A 17,307-nucleotide genomic window follows, 5' to 3' on the forward strand; every position below is an offset into this window, starting at 1 on the left:
CCTTGAATGATGAACTTTAGATCGATACTCATTTTTGAGTTGTTAATCGTGCCTTTGAATGATGGTTCTTAGAGTTCTTGGACTAGGATCTTGGAATCTTGAATAAATTTGTAGAATTAATAGTGAACTTTGGAGGTTCTTGAAGTTGGATGTAGGAGCTTAGGGTTTTCTTTTTGAGGGAATTTGATGAAATATAACATATAATTCCACTAATAGGCTTTAATATAGGGTTTGGATGGATTTTGGGTGAGGAAAAATGACCAAAAAGCCCCTAAAAATCAAATAATTCTCGAATCTGTCCTTTGATGGACTATTTTGATAGTCTGAAGTAGATCAACCATAACGTTTTACTCTAATATCTAAATTATATGAAACCAATTTCATTAGAAAGAGGACTCTCATATCTTTCCATTGATATATATTATCTCACCTAGATCATTGTGTACGAGGAGTTATGATCGTTTGAATTTGACCAATAAATTTGCTTTTGATAGGTTGAAGTAGATCGACCATAACTTTTTGCTCCGATAGACAAATTGGATAAAACCAATTTCATTAGAAAGAGGACTCACAGAGCTTTCCGTTGATATATATTAGATCACCCAGATCATTATGTACAAGGAATTATGATCATTTAGATTTGGTGCAAAAATACGCCAAGCCTCGGTACTTTTTCCTGCACGTTTTACTATTCACTACTATTCATGGTTCGATCAGAATGTTCATAACTCATCGCTTGGGTGTCCGTTTTGGATGATCCACATATCGTTGGAAAGATTATTCAATACTCTACGCAATGTTGGGTCATAATCTAAGACATTCTAGACGGAATATTTATAATTTATTCTAGAAGATAGAGCCCAACACGTTTACACACAAAATTTCAACAAAAAATTTCCCGAGGTATTACATTTCCAAGTTTGGTTCTTTTCTATCATGGCCAACTCCTCCTTTATTATATCTATCAATTTTTTGATCAATTTTTTCTTTCTCGTATCCTGCAGGTTTAAAAACAACAACATTACATCTTTGATAAATATTAGAGAGTGACCTTGTTTCCTTAATAGGTTGATCATCCCTTGATTCATCATAATCAAGATTTGAATCATTATGTTTAACTTGAGACTCCTCATTCCAATCCCATTTCTCATCTTCAAGGAATTGAACATCTCTACTTACCACAATCTTGCCTGGTTGGGGTTGAAAGATCTTATAAGCTTTAGAAATCAAACTGTAGCCAATGAAAATCCCTAGTTCAGTCTTCTCATTAAGCTTATCTCTTTTGACCTGCGGAATATAAGAAAAACACATACATCTAAATATTTTGAGATTTTTTACAATAGGTTTAACACCATACCAAGCCTCAAAAGGAGTCTTCTTTTCCACTGCCCTTGTCAGCAGTCTATTCAGTAAGAAAACAGTTGTGTTCGCTGCTTCTGCCCAGAATTTCTTCTGCAGATTCTTCTCATGTAATAAATACCTAGTCATCTCTATTATTGTTCTATTCTTAATAAACACCTGGTCATCTCTATTATTGTTCTATTCTTTCTCTCACTCACTCTATTTTGTTGTGGAGAATATAGGACAGTGATCTGGTGCTCTATTCCACCTTCTTCATAAAAAAAATTTAACCTATATGATGTATATTCAGTTCTATTTGATCTAATGACCTAAATCTTGCAGTCGCTCGCTCTGATTTTCTATCCAAGCTTTGAACTTCATGAAAATTCTAGTAACTTTAGACTTAAACGTCATAAAATAAATCCAATACATTCTTGTTAGATCATCAATAAAGATAATATAATACCTGCTGCCATTGAGCGATGGAGTTCTTTGTGGACCATAGAGATCGGTATGAATGAGCTGCAACTTCTCTTTAGCTCTCCATGTGAAAATTTTAAATGGAAGCCTAATCTTCTTGCCAAGCAAACAAGATTTACAACTTGAGAGATGCTCCTCCAAGTTTGGTAAACCACTTACCATTTTGCTTCTTTGCATAAACAACAAAGCTTTGTGATAAAAATACCCCAACCTTTTGTGCCACATTTCTTCAATGGAGTACTGACCTGTAAAAGCTATTTGTTCCTCCACCAATGGATTCAAGGAAAAACTATTTCTCGATATTTTGATTCTAAACATTTCCTGACTGCTAGGATCACTAATTAGACATGCCTTGTTTTCAAATAATAATTTGAATCTATTTTCCAACAGTTGTCCAACACTTAATAAATTTTGATCAAGTTCATGAACAAATAAAACTTCATAAATAAGTTTTGTACCTTTATAACTCTCAATTTCTACAGTCCTCTTTCCTGCCGCTGGGAGGTATTCTCTATTTCCGATCCTGACTCTTGATTTAACTGATTTGTCAAGCTCTCTAAAAATCTTTTGATCACTGGTCATGTGGTTCAAACAACCACTATCAATAATCCAGCTTTCACTTAAACTTTTGCTTGCGTAACAGGTAGCCACAAATAATTGCTCTTCTCGCTCTTGGTCTGTAATTTGTGCCTCATTTTATTGTTGTAAACACTTCACTTTGTAGATAATCTTGGCATGACCATGTTTTTGACAATTTTGATATTTTATATCAGGCTTTCTGCAAGACTTGAAGTATGGATGATTTCTTCTCCCACAATGTTGACAAGAAGGATATTTGCCTTCTTTGTTATTAGCGGTACCAGTAGCATTTTTCTCAGATGTAGCTTCAGAGTTTCCATAATTTCCCTTATTTTCTTTTCCTTTATTCTCGCTGGCAGCACCTGAATCAAGCTGCAACTTTGTTTGCAGGGCTCCCTCAATGGTTCCTTCTTTCCTCATCATCCTTCATTGTTCTTGTGTATGCAGAGTACTCAATAACTCTGCCAAGCTAAGGCTTGATAGATCTTTAGTGTTCTCCAATAAAGTAATAGTTGCCTCATATCTCTCAGGTAAGGTTATAAGTATCTTTGGAACTATTCTGTTGTCATTAAGTTCAGTTCCAAGTATCCTTACCTTATTTGCAATCAGAAGCAACCTATCAGAACATTCCTTAATGGTTTCAGATTCGTTCTGCATCTCAAATTCTCTGACCAAGTTTGATATTTTCGTTTCTCTGATTCTTTCATCTGCCTCGTACTCTTTCTTGAGGAAATTCCAAATTTCTTTGGCTGATTTACATGTCATTACTCTACTAAAAATGGTGGTAGAAACTGCAGCAAAGAGACAGGATTTAGCTTTGAACTTTGTTGTTCTCCTTTCCGTATGAGCTCTAATCTGAGCCATGGTTAGATTCTCTGGCAAAGAAAGCACTTCATAGTCTTCCTCGATAGCCATCCATAAATCGCAAGCCTCCAAATAAGCCTATATTTTCACTGCCCATGCTTGATAATTTTCTCCGTCGAAAATTGGTGGAGCCATAGTAGAAAAACAACATGCATTCTCCATTGTTTGAATGGTGTTTTGCAGCCACAAATTTGGATAAACACTCAGAAAAAAACACTCACAATTCCCTTAAGAAGTAAGACTCTTGATACCAATGTTATGAACTGAAGCAGTCAGATGATTGTAATTGAAAGAGTTATTTTATCGAACTTCAAACTATCAGTATAAATAGAAAAGGAGTACAACTGAAATAGAAAACTAGACTTCTAAAAGACTGCATAATGCCTAGAAAATAGGAACAACTAAACTAGGATAATGACTAAAAATAAACTGCTATCCTAAAAATATGTTGAGGTTTTTTGACCCATTTCTAACAGCTACTGAAACACAGTAACAAAAACTGAATATATATTTGAATGTTAGTATGTGCATTTTCAATTTAAATAAAAGATGATAATTATCAACAAGTCAATATTGATCCTCACAATCTGAAGTTTCTGAATCAGGAGAAAAGTTTTCGGCTGTTGGAAAATAGAGCTTTTGGCGTTAGCCGTTGTCCTGTTGAGTTAGTAGAATATGGAGAAGCCATTGTAGAAAAATATAATGGAGTGCCACTTACAATTGTGGTAATTGCAGGAGCTTTAAGAGGAAGTACCAACAAAATTAATTGGAAAGTAGTGAAGGAAAATGTGGGGAAGCACCTTATAAAAGAAGACAAACTTCAGAGATGCTTGAATGTTGTGGGATTGAGTTATAATCATTTGCATGATGATAGAAAGGTCTGCTTCTTGTATTTTGGTGCTTTCCCTCAAGGCTTTGATATCCCGTCTTGGAAATTGATTTGTCTGTGGATTGCTGAGGGGATCATAATGTCTAACTTGCCGGGTAGCAACATTGAGGATATAGCTAAGTGTTATTTGAATTACTTTGCCAACAGGAATTTAGTGATAGTGACGGAGAAAAGGTCTAACAGTCAAATAAAAATATGTCATGTGCACGACATGGTACATCAGTTTTGCATTAAGTAGGCTACTAGACACTGTCTTCTACAACAAGTATGTCTCACGCCAGGTCAAGATAGTCCTTCCATACAAAACTCAAATACTTCTCGTCGATTGTCTATTCAATCATTTGTTCCTAAAAGCTCCATCTCCAAGACATAACAGAAGAACATGTCAGATCTTTCTTATGTTTTTCATCAAAATGAAAACAAATTAACCTTTCAAACATCGATGTCAAACTCATCCCTATTGCATTTCCACTTATCAGGGTCTTGGACTTTGAGCCTCTCAGATTTGGTTTCTCCAAGGAATTTTACCGATTATTCCACCTGAGGTACGTTTCTATCTCAAGTGATTTCTGTTAGGAAAGACAGGGATACTATGAAAGAGCCCAACAGGGTAGCAGCGGAAGAATATCCAAGTCTAAACTTTCCCTTCCAATTTGAACTAAGAGAAGACAAGAAAACCAAGAAAAATAAAGTAATATGGCAGCAAAAGAATTACCACACAAACACGATAGGGCAAGAATGAAGGCATCACATAAGACACCAAATTTACGTGAAAAACCTTCGGTGTGAAGAGTAAAAACTATGGGACTAAACCTCCACTATAATCACCAAATAGTTACAATATTATTCTCCAAAATGGCCACAAAACAAGTTCCAAAAAACAAGAAACAATATATAAACTACAGCACCAAACATGAGAGAAATAAAGGAGTGAAAGAACAAAAACAGCAGCTACTGTTTGGGAATGAAGAACAGGATCTACAGGCCACCAAATCAAGCTCCATCAATTACTAATGAAAAATTGAGATGAGAGAAATAAGAAGTTCAAAATCAGCTCAATCGGACAAGAAACGAAGCGGAAAACACAATTTGAAGTTGACAGTTGTTGCTGGAATTTAGGTGCGAAAATCAGCTTTGTTTTTCTTTCTCTGGCTGCTGAAAACTCTCTTTTTGTGATAGTGAATAAGACCTAAAAGGATCAATATATATGTCCTATAGTAATGTGCCTATGGGAAAAAGTGGGTTAGTCCAAATTGAGCTTCATTTATCCACATAGGAAGGGAAAAAGACCTAATAACCCAACTATTCTCCCCCTCCCAACTATGTGGAGGAGATCGCCATCCTGGCGATCATGAAACAATCTTCAAACTTCCCTCTTGGCAAAGCTTTATTCATCATGTCGGAACCATTATCATCCGTATGAATCTTCTCAAGTTCAAGCAACTTACAATCCAACACATCCCGAATCCAATGGTATCTCACATCAATATGTTTAGACCGACCATGAAATGTAGAATTCTTTTCAAGATGTATGGCACTTTGACTATCGCAATGAAGCACATACCTCTCTTGACCACAACCAAGTTCCTCCAAGAATCTTTTCATCCAAAGAAATTCTTTACAAGCTTCAACGGCAGTAATAAGCTCAGTTTCTATAGTAGATAAAGCAATATATTTTTGCAACCTAGATTGCCAAGACACAGATCCCCCTACAAAAGTAACCAAATACCCTGAAGTAGACCTGGGAGTATCAACATCACTGGCCATATCTGAATCAGTATAACCACAAAGAATAGACTTCCCTGTACAAAAACACAAACTCAGACTAGAAGTGCCACAAAGATATCTTATAATACACTTCACAGCATTCCAATGTTCTCTTCCTGAATTAGAAAGAAAACGACTAACAACACTAACAGCATGAGCAATATACGGTATTATGCAAACCATTGCATATATCAAACTACCAATAGCTGAAGAATAAGGAACTTTCTTCATATCTTTCTTCTCATCATCACTGGAAGGACACTGCTTCGTGCTCAACTTAAAGTGCATTGCTAAAGGTGTACTGATAACCTTATCCTTGTCCATGTTAAACCTTTGAAGTACTTTCTGAGTGTACTTCTCTTGTGATAACCACAACTTCTTGGCCTTTCTATCATGGACAATCTGCATGCCAAGAATCTGTTTTGCTGGTCCTAAGTCTTTCATAGAAAAAGACTTACTCAACTCTTGCTTCAACTTTTGAATCTTGCAAGCATTATGACCAACAACAAGCATGTCATCAATATAAAGCAACACAATAATAAAGTCACCATCAGAGATTTTTTGCACAAAAACACAATGGTTTGAAGTAGTCTTCTTAAAGCCCTGCTGGCTCATAAAGGAACCAAAGTTCATGTACCACTGACTAGGATCTTGTTTCAAATCATACAAGCTCTTCTTCAATTTGCAAACATAATTCTCTTTTTCCTTGACTTCAAAACCTTCGGGTTGCTCCATATAAATTTCTTCATCTAAGTCATCATGGAGAAAAGTAGTTTTAACATCCATTTGCTCAACCTCTAAATCTAGACTTACAGCTAAGCCTAGAACCATATGAATGGATGACATCTTCACAACTGGAGAGAATATCTCATCAAAATCAACTCCTTTTTCTGGTTAAATTCCTTCACAACTAATCTAGCCTTGTATCATGGAACTAGGTTACCATATTTATGATTCACCCAAAAAACCCACCTGTTTTTCAAAGCTTTTCTGTCTTTAGGCAGTTTAACCAAATCAAAGGTATGATTATCATTCAAAGATTTAATTTCATCTTCCATAGCATCAAACCACTTTTCTTTTTCTTCACTTTCCATGGCCTCACCAAGACTCTCAGGTTCTTCCCCGTCAATCAAGAATACATACTTATTGGGAGAATAACGAGATGAAGGTATTCTCTTTTTAGTAGATTGTCTGAGAAAACTCTCCGAAACATTAACAAATAGTTGTTGATCTACCATATCAACTTGCACTGGAGCATCAACAACATCATGCTGGTTATTCTGAACATAATTATCATCTTCATTATCAACTTAATTTTCATCATCATAAAGATTTTCTTCGGGAATAGTAGTCAAAGAAATTGGATCAACATCAACTAGACACTCATTACTCTGAGAATCAACCTTCTCAGCTTTGTCAAAATCTTCAATTATTTGGTCTTCAAAGAACACAACATCATGGCTTCTAACAAGTTTCTTCTAAACTGAATCATAGAAACGATAGCCAAATTCATCTTGACCATAATTAATGAAGATATACTGCCTAGTTTTAACATCCAACTTTGAACTTTCATCCTTAGAAATATGCACAAAGGCTTTACACCCAAAGACTCTAAGATGATCATAAGAAACATTCTTACCAGACCAAACTTTGTCAGGGACATCACCATCCAAAGCAATAGTAGAAGACAAATTGATAACATAAGCAACAGTATTAAGTCTTTCTGCCTAAAAGGAATCTGGCAGCTTAGCATCTGAAAGCATACATCTAACCCTCTCAAGTAGAGTTTTATTCATCCTCTCTACTAAACCATTCAACTGAGTAGTTTTCTGATGTCAAATACCCTGCTCTCTACAATATCTATCAAAAGGACCAATATACTCACCACCATTATCTGAACGGATGCATTTTAATTTCTTCCCTGTCTGTCTCAACCAAGGCCTGAAAATCTTTGAACACATCAAGTACTTAATCCTTGGACTTTAAAAGAAATACCCAGAGTTTGCGAGAATGATCATCAATAAAAGTCACAAAGTAAAGTGCACCACTATAAGACCTTACTTTAAAAGGACCACATAAATCAGAATGCACCAACTCTAGCAAATCAAGATTTCTTGAAGGCGGATGACTCTAAAAAGAAACTCTTTTCTGTTTACAGGCTAAGCAATGAACACACTTCTTCAACTTTGCTTGTTTCACTCCAGAAAGTAAATTTTTCTTAGACAAACTATCAATCCCTTTCTCACTCATATGACTCAACCTTCTATGCCATAACTCTGATAAAGTATCATTCTCCACCAAATTTATCAAGCCTCTAGAAGTAGAGCCATGAAATACGTACAAGTTAGACAACTTGTCACCTCGAGCCATAACCATCGAACCTCTATTAAGCTTTCACTGGCCAGCACCAAGGGTGTTAACATAACCATCATCATCAAGGTTTCCTACAGAAATCAAATTCAAGCGAACATCTGGAGCATGTTTGAAATTATTGAGAACTAGTTTGGAACCATTGTTACTTTCCAAACAAACAGTGCCAATGCCAAGTACTTTAACTTCATCATTATTGCCCATTTTCAATATTCCAAAATTACCAGAGTATAAGAAAAAAATAATTCCTTATTTGGCGTAACATTAGAAGTAGAACCAGAATCCACAAACCAGCTAGACTCATCACGAACAAGATTGATGGCATTCTCACCAAAAGTAACAAGAAGATCATCATTAGCAACAACTGCAACACGATTTTTATTATCGTTTTCATTCTTTTGCCGTCTCATATCGTTCTTATGCTTGTAACAATATTTCATGATATGCCTTTTTTGTTGCAATAGTCACATGTACATTCTTCAATTTGGACCTCGACTTGCTTCTAGTTTTATCTCTATCGTTCGGACCTCTGAACTTATTTCTCCCTCTCACTTCAGTAACTAAAATATCAAAGTATGAAGATGAAGAAGTGAGGTATGAGATCTTCTTCTCATCTCTTCATTCAAGACACCACTCTTAACGTTCTTCATAGTTACAACACCACCAGGAGAAGAATTAGTCAAAGAAACTCGAAGAGTCTCCCAAGAGTCTGGCGGAGTATTAAGAAGCCAAAGTCCCTGAATTTTTTCATCGAAATTTACACCCATTGCGGACAGCTGGTTAAGGATACCTTGAAAATTATTTATATGATCAGAAATAGGACTATCCTCTTTATACCTGATATTCATCAATTACTTAAGCAGGAACAACTTGTTATTGCCAGTCTTTGAAGCATAAAGTGTCTTGAGCTTGTCCCACAAACTTCTGGCATATGTCTCATTCACAATATGATTTCTAATATTATCTTCAACTCATTGTCTAATATAACCACAAACCTGTAAGTGCTCAAATTTCCAATCCTCATCTGTCATGGATTGAGGTTTAGTAGACGCAAACACAAGTAGATGCATTTTCTTGACAAATAGAAGATCTTTTATCTTGCCTTTCAAGTATGATAGTTACTACCATTCAAACACATCATCTTGATCCTATTTGCCTCCATCATTCAAATCAGCAATCAATAACAACCAACGCTCTGATACCACTTTGTTGAGAAAGACAGAGGTACTACGAAAGAGTCCGATAGGGTAGCAGCGGAAGAATATCCAATCTAAACTTTTCCTTCCAATTTGAACTAAGAGGAGATAAGCAAACCAAGCAAAACAAAGTAATATGGCAGAAAAAAAATTACCACACAAACACGATAGGGCAAGAATGAAGGCAATCACACAAGACACCAAATTTACGTGGAAAATCCTTCGGTGTGAAGAGTAAAAACCACGGGACCAAACCTCCACTATAATCACTAAATAGTTACAATATTGTTCTCCAAAATGGCCACAAAACAAGTGTCAAACAACAAGAAATAATACATAAACCACAACGCCAAACACTAGAGAAATAAAGGAGTGAAAGCATCAAAAATGCAACTACTGTTCGGGAATGAAAAAAAGGAGCTACAGGACACCAAATCAAGCTCCGTTAGTTCCTAATCAAATATTGATATGAGAGGAACAAGCATTCCAAAAATCAGCTCAATTGGACAAGAAACGAAGCGGGAATCACAATTTGAAGTTGACAGTTGTGGCTGGAATTTAGGTGTAAAAATCAGCTTTGTTTTTCTCTCTTTGGCTGCTGAAAACTCTCTTTTTGTGATAGTGAATAAGACCTAAAAAGATCAATATATATGCTCCATAGTAATGAACCTATGGATAAAAGTGAGTTGGGCTTCATTTATCCACATAGGAAGGAAAAAACACCCAATAACCCAACAATTTCAAAGAACTTCTCAAGCTCTAGTTGTTTCTGGAATTTTCAAACGCTTATGCTTATTACTTCGAAGCCCACAATTGACGTTAAAGCTGACATATGGAACATGCCACAGTTGAGCCATCTGCGCACCAATAAACGTGCAAAATTGCCACCCCCTACTACCTCAACAAGTAGTACTAATTCATATCTGCAAACTCTTTCTCTGGTTGCACCAGAAAGCTGCAAGGAAGATGTTCTTGCGAAGGCTGGTAATCTCAAAAAAATAAGTGTTAAAGGCAATCTGACGGCTTTTGAATTCAAAGTTCTAAAGTTCCTGGAAAATTTAACACTGCTAAATGATGATAAGAGTGATAAAGCTCTTCACCTTCCTTCAGCATTCTTCGAATGTTTACCGTATTTGAAGAAGTTAACTCTATCAAAAACAAGATTTGACTGGAACGAGGCGAATAGACTGGGGCAGGTGAAAGATCTTCAGGTCCTAAAATTGAAAGAAAATGCATTCACGGGGAAGTCCTGAAAGATGGAGATGGGAGGTTTTAAGAAACTCCAGGTCTTGTGGATTGAGATGGCAGACTTTGAATCATGGGAGGCATCAAAGTGTCCCTTCCCAAGACTTAGGAACCTTGTTCTTGTCTCCTGCCTTAACCTTGAGGCCCTGCTACTTGAGCTAGCCGATTTAGATCATCTTCAAGAGATGACGTTGGACAACACTAGCAAAGCAGTCGAATCTGCAAAAGAATAGAGCATAAGAGAAAAGAGAGGCAAACTGATCCAGAAAGTATTAAATTCAAGCTCACTATTCCCTACTGAAGCTGATTCCAACAACGCGACAAAATGAAGTTTGCAAAAAGGTTAGTCCAATTCAATAATATTGCATCTATCTCTATAGTCTCTAGTAGCGGTGCATTGTCTTGCTGTCCGTTCATATTAGTAGTCGTAGTATTGCTCGTGTAGTTTATTGTCCTATTTCTTTTACTATCTGTTTTTCCTTGTACCTCGATTAGCTTATTGTTTTGTTGTAGTTTCTGTTTTGTTGCTATTTGTTGTTTCTTTTTTCTTCTATTGCTTCTTTTCAAGACCGGTTTGGACATTTTTTCTTCCTTGATACGAGGATCTATCTAAAACAGCCTCTCTATATCTGAGGTCGGGGTACGGTCTGCGTAAGCTCTACCCTCTCCAGACTCCACTTTGTAGGACTACACTGAGTATGTTGTTGTTGTATTGTGGATTGCGCACTACATAGAAATTAGGTTCCTTTATATCAACATAGATTAAATTCAATTATTTTCGTGTTCGTCATTCCTCTCTTACTTATTTTCCTCTTTTCTCACAGGAGAGTATCAAGGCATGATGATGCATTAGGAGTCTCAGTTCATCTGATTACTGGTTCCAGTAATGAAACTTGTCACTAATATTTTTTGTTTAATCAAAGCATTGTTAGTATTTTTTGAATATCTATGTATTGTTCAAACACATGTTATTTGTTAGTTATGAATCTTATTTGATGTGTAATCTCTCTGAGATATATTCTAATTTCTTAATTGGAAGGTTTCAATGCTGAATTATGAATTAGTATGTCCCAATTGACCCTGAGTCTGATGAAGAAAGTGACCAAATGTATTGTTCAGACATCATTTTCCTTGCATGGTCATCAATGGACAATTGCCCTTTAGTAGTTTCTAAAATGAAAAAAAAAAAAGGCAACTATTACTATGGACAATTGAATGTCACTGTACGAGTGGTAAGTACTCCTTGATATTTAATCAAAAGTGTCATGTTTGAGCCTTATTGATGAGTCACCTTTGTTAGAAAATGTTTTTGAAGTGAATCTGAATTTAATCGGACCCTACCGCAGGACACTAGGTGGGTGACAAACCAGAAAGGATGTACTATTTATTTCTCTTGATGTCAACTTAAAACTTCTTTCTTCCACAATTAAAATAATTGTTGAGACTAATAACATGATGAACATGATGCACTGGTATACTATAGGAGGAAGTTAAAGGTTTGCATAAGTAAAAAGTCAAGACTCCCAAGTCTGTACTTTTGTAATAATATCATATAATTGTACAATAAAGCCGTCAACTAAACAAATTTGGGAATGACAAGATACAAAAAGGGTAAAAATTGAAAGCTCAAGACAATCTTAAACATTCATCTCCTGTACAAATAGAGCACTAATGTAATACCACCATTATGAAAATTCTGATACAAAAAGTAGAATAGAATGCGAAAAAAAAAAAAAAAAAAGACCATCAAAGTTTCAAATTAAGATCAGGCAATGTTGGATCTGTCCTAGTTTGAGGAGCTACAGCTACAAAATTTATGCTTGAACTTTGCCCTGAATTATACCCCATATTGCCACCAATTCTCTCTATTTGCCTGAAGCTACCGGGCCAGAACATCTCCACTTCATCATCCTCCACGAATACTGGCATTCCAAAATAGCCTTGTTCAAATCTCGCCCCGCTTCTAATTGCGTGACTAGGCGTTTCATGGTGCGAGGCGCGTTGGTGTGCAGAAGCATGTGCTTCAATGCCAAGAGACCGAAATGCAGCTCCGTGAAGGGGCAGCGATGCCAAGCTAGCGTACCTGTCTGATAACATTCCCATCCGCATTGCTCTCTTTGCTAAAGTCCTCTCCCTCTTATGTGCATTCTGGTGTCCTCCCAATGCCTGGGAGCTGTAAAACTTGCGCCTGCAGAAATTGCACGAGAAAATCCTGGATAGTGCTGCTGTTGGAGGATGAGGTACTACTTCGTCACTCGCCTCTCCATTGGCTGCTTTCAACTCGGCATTACTGCTGTTGAAGCCAAGAGTCAAGTCAAGAGTAACAGGCATTGATTCCTGCTGAAGATTAAGGGAAGGACCAGGGTGAATTTCTTGGACAGATAAGTTTGAACCCATTTGGCAGTTGCTGACTTCGGACTCATCTTCTGACTCAAGATTGAAATTTGCAGGCTTCATGACGCTTGGAGATAAGTCGTGTACGGATTTAGGCTTCAGTAAACAACAGGAACTGTTTAATGAATGGATGGTCACCGTTGCTTGATTCACCTGCATATGTAGAATAAAGTACATGAGTTTTTGAACACAAAATAATTTTTTCATACTGGGACAGTACTTACAAGATCTATTGACCAATGGATGGGTGGGTAGTGCATTGTCCAAAAGCCACGTACTTTTGGAGGATCAGACCCAAGTGCAACAACATTTTGGGAGGGTCCAAGCAACATATATGGAATGAAACACAGGATTAATGGGAACACAGAATGATCTAGGTATTAAAATTAAGTCTGTAAAGTGGTCAATGCAACAAATTCTGCATGTTCACTAGGCCAAACATGCACTAGCTTGCACGACGCGACTACGATTGGAAAGATTTCCAAAACGCAATGAATTTGCAAGTGTTCACGAACCTGGTTGGCTACCATTCATGGACCTCACCTCAATAACTTCATATGTAAGTGATCCATGGGTGTAAAATGGATAACATCTGTAGTAGTTACAAAAAAAAAAAATGATTCAAGTAGTGCGTAAACTCAGGATATTTTAGCTTAACTCAAGAAGAGCAGGGATGGAAACAGCCTCTGGTAGAAATGCAAGGTATGATTGCGTACAATACACCCTTGTGATGGGGCCCTTCCCGGACCCTGAGCATAGCGGGAGCTTCAGTGCACCAGGCTACCCTTTTTTTCCAAGAAGAGTAGGGATATCATAGTCTTAAAACATGTGAGTCGCTCGTCATATACATAAGCTATCGAGCATACAAGGTCATACCAGTCACCGTCAGACTCCAAAATATATTAACTATAAACTTTTACCATGATTAAAGAGGAAAACTAGACTTCTACAAGGTGGAATATAACTTCTCTATTTAAATTTTCTTTTACCTTCCCACCCACTCCCCCATTCGAAGTGAACGTTTAGAGAAGGGAAAACATAACATTGAAGATTGTCAAAAAAGATGATTGCCTGATAAGAGTTGTACATTATATCTAAGCAATTACACGTTGCTCCGTTATATCTGTTATCACTCCTCGGGAAACTATTATGCAATCAATTACCTTGTGTCTTGAAAGCTTAACAACCAAGTATGAATTCAATAGATATTCTGCAGAGGAGAACATACCCCAGAATACGCTTAAAAAAACACACATCACATTCCTACGTTTTCTTTCAACACATAATTGAATATATTGTCAAACTAAGGTCCCAATATTCCAATTTTATCTCGTGCATCTGCAGGAGTTTCAATGTGATTGACACGACAGAAGTTAGAAGAATTAGCTAGCTTATCAGATTTTCTAAGGACATACCCTTATTTATAGCAGAATCATCTGAAGGACAAAGATTTGACAATTCACATCTTTCTTTTAATAGCATATATTCCTATGGTAGCTAATTTCGACTTTTTCTTGGGTCTTTCTCCTCCCGATTACCTCTTAGCATTTTCTTCCATTATCATCGACAATGAAAGAAAATGTTTGGTTTACTAAAAGTACTTTTCTAGATCAGTAATGAGATACCATGAGAAGGCATACGAATTTATCAATGTATCAAATAGAAGTACATCACATATGGGAAGATATCTACCTGCTTAAAGTCTTGAATACCGAGTTTATGTTGAAATTTAGAGTGGTAGCTATCACAGTAATCTCTCAAGTTAGTCAAATCAACAACAATAACATATCCAGGATAGTCCCACAAAGTGAGGCCTGATGAGGGTAGAGTGTACGCAGACCTTAAGAGATTGTTTCTGATAGAACCTTGGCTCAAGGGAAAAATAGCAGATACTAACAAAAACAGCAGATAGAAATGACAAAAAAGTTAACAAGATAACGCTAACACGGTTTTAGTTAAAGGTTGAAATGAGAATACCTATAGAATTTCAGTTGAGAAAAAATAAGAACTCCAAAGATTCTTGAACTCCAGCTAAATTCATTTTTTTTGTAAAAACCTGGGAAACAAAAGGCAACATCAGAAAATTCTGCAAAAGAATCACATCCCTATGCTCGGAAAATATACCATTCCAGTCATTTCCTTCTTTCGCTTTTCGTTTGAATATTTCAACACTTCATTTTCAACCAATTATTGAGAAACCGGAAAACATCAAATTATAGGGACACCATTACACTAGAGGTATCTTTATGCTTAACATAAATCTTAATTGAACCAAAAATCAATCGAAAGATGCCCATGGGTTCAAGCTAGATCCTCTAAAAGTACTGCCTTTTTTGAGGATCCGACACGGGTATGGTAACAATTTTGAAGAGTCCGATCAATATAAATTAATATGTCCATTTTCCATGAAACAATGAGCTCATCAACAACAACAGAATAAAGAACCTAAAGCCTATTATGCTTTCAAGGAACAGTTTACCATCTTTCCTCAAACTGAAAACTAGTTTTTTTTTGGTTGATAACCGTGGTGTCCGGTCCAGCTTGCACGCACCTCAAACAAATTCCATGACATACCTGGCCCCTCCCACCATGGTATTAGGTAACTCTGTCCACCACGGCTAGAACAAGTGAGAAAAATCACCTATCTCTGAAACCAAGTTTCTCATTATTCCCTTTGGTGGGATCTATCCCAATCCACATTTACATCTCAACTAAACTCAAAACCATGTCATAAATTAGTACCAAAAAAGGAAGAAAAGACACAAAATGAAGTCTCTTCATTTTTTACCTATAGTGAAATTTTTGTCCATAAAACAACTACAGCTTAAACTAAGCATCATATATCTAAATTACAATATGGAACAAAGCACCATAGTAGAACAAAATTCAAAAGCTACTCATAGTAGATCAAGAAAAGAGCCCAAAGCTCCAAATTTACAAAGAGAACAAATGTAATTAAAGAAGTAACATTCCATTAGTAACCATCATAACAACAATTATAACAAAAACAATCACAAAAAATACTAACAACCCACAATTCTTTTGAGATATTAAACACCTCAACTACACCAGAAGAGCAAAATTCAAAGGTACTCATAGTAGATCAAGAAATGAACCCAAAGTTCCAAATTTGCAAAGAGAACAATAATAATTAAAGTACCATAATCATAGTAACAATAATAATAATGATGATTATGACAATAACAAAGACAAAAAATTACTAACAACCCATAATTCTTTTTTAATTATCATCAAGAAAAAAACATAGAGAAAAGGGGCAGTAAAAGCATAGAGTACCCTTTTAAATTTCAAGAAAGTTGCAGCAGACTCAGCAGAGAATAATAAGAAGTGACATGACAGAATTGTTTTCTTAGTTTTTACTAAAAATGGCGAAGAAGAAAGAAAGAAAGAGAGATAAGTAGTAAGTAATAAAACATGTAAGAAATGGAGATAAGATCATTGGAGAGAGAGAGACAGAGAAAAGAATGCAGCACACTAACTTAAAAAACTATAAATTTTGGTAGTTGTTTGTTTAATTCAGATGAAAAAAGCAAAGCATTAAAAAACAGTGTGACAAAGAGAGGAGAGAGACAGAGGAAAAAACAAATTAGTACTACTATTTTAGTTAGAAGAGAAGTGTGTGTGTGTAAGTCCCACCAAAGACAAGGATATTGGATCCTCTTCACACACACAAGTTGAAAGTTTTAGTAAAATGAATTTTCAAGATTCTGTTTTTTCTTTTAACTTGTTTGGATGGTTCTTCCCTATTGTATTGTACTTTTTTTTTTTTTTTCCATTTGATATCTACATGGAGATAAACTAATTTGAATTCCTATCAAATAGAGTTAGTGAGGAATAACATTTTCTACTAAGAATATTTTCATATATAAAATTCAAAGTGAAGATTTCTAGTTAAGAGATAAACAGTTTCATCTATTGCACCGCTTCTTTTTATGATACTGTATTATATCGTATAGTTAATTTAAACACAATATTTATCGTATCATTAAATTTATTATTATGAAATGATGAAAAGTCTCATTTTATAGTAATAATCAATTTTGTGTGATTATTTTTTTTTTTTTCATTTTATCTTTGATTATTTTCTTATAATTGACATTATGTAAATTGTAAAAGGATGGAAAATTGTATAATTTATTCAAACATCATATTCATATACAT

At 35.8% G+C, this 17,307-nt stretch overlaps 1 protein-coding gene and 1 pseudogene across 4 annotated transcripts; one reads left to right on the forward strand and one right to left on the reverse strand.

Moving 5' to 3' along the window:
* The first annotated feature begins 3,413 nt into the window (after positions 1 to 3,413).
* Positions 3,414 to 11,000, forward strand: LOC107871725 (annotated as a pseudogene).
* A 1,334-nt stretch (positions 11,001 to 12,334) lies between these two features.
* On the reverse strand, positions 12,335 to 16,755 carry LOC107870539 (zinc finger protein 4-like). 4 transcript variants are annotated; one of them, XM_047412951.1, is made up of 4 exons: positions 16,423 to 16,755; positions 15,103 to 15,181; positions 13,641 to 13,717; positions 12,335 to 13,278 (listed from the first exon to the last, which is right to left on the reverse strand). In XM_047412951.1, exons 3-4 carry the CDS (start codon positions 13,653 to 13,655, stop codon positions 12,478 to 12,480), a joined length of 816 nt encoding a protein of 271 aa, XP_047268907.1. In that variant the 5' UTR covers positions 13,656 to 13,717; positions 15,103 to 15,181; positions 16,423 to 16,755; the 3' UTR covers positions 12,335 to 12,477. The 4 variants fall into 4 exon arrangements, with proteins under 4 accessions (XP_047268907.1, XP_047268908.1, XP_047268910.1 ...); XM_047412952.1 differs by lacking the exon at positions 13,641 to 13,717 and having other exon boundaries at positions 16,423 to 16,745; XM_047412954.1 differs by lacking the exons at positions 13,641 to 13,717; positions 15,103 to 15,181 and having other exon boundaries at positions 16,423 to 16,746.
* Positions 16,756 to 17,307: the final 552 nt, after the last annotated feature.

Source organism: Capsicum annuum, chromosome 5, assembly GCF_002878395.1.
Source record: "Capsicum annuum cultivar UCD-10X-F1 chromosome 5, UCD10Xv1.1, whole genome shotgun sequence".
Lineage (NCBI taxonomy): Eukaryota > Viridiplantae > Streptophyta > Magnoliopsida > Solanales > Solanaceae > Capsicum > Capsicum annuum.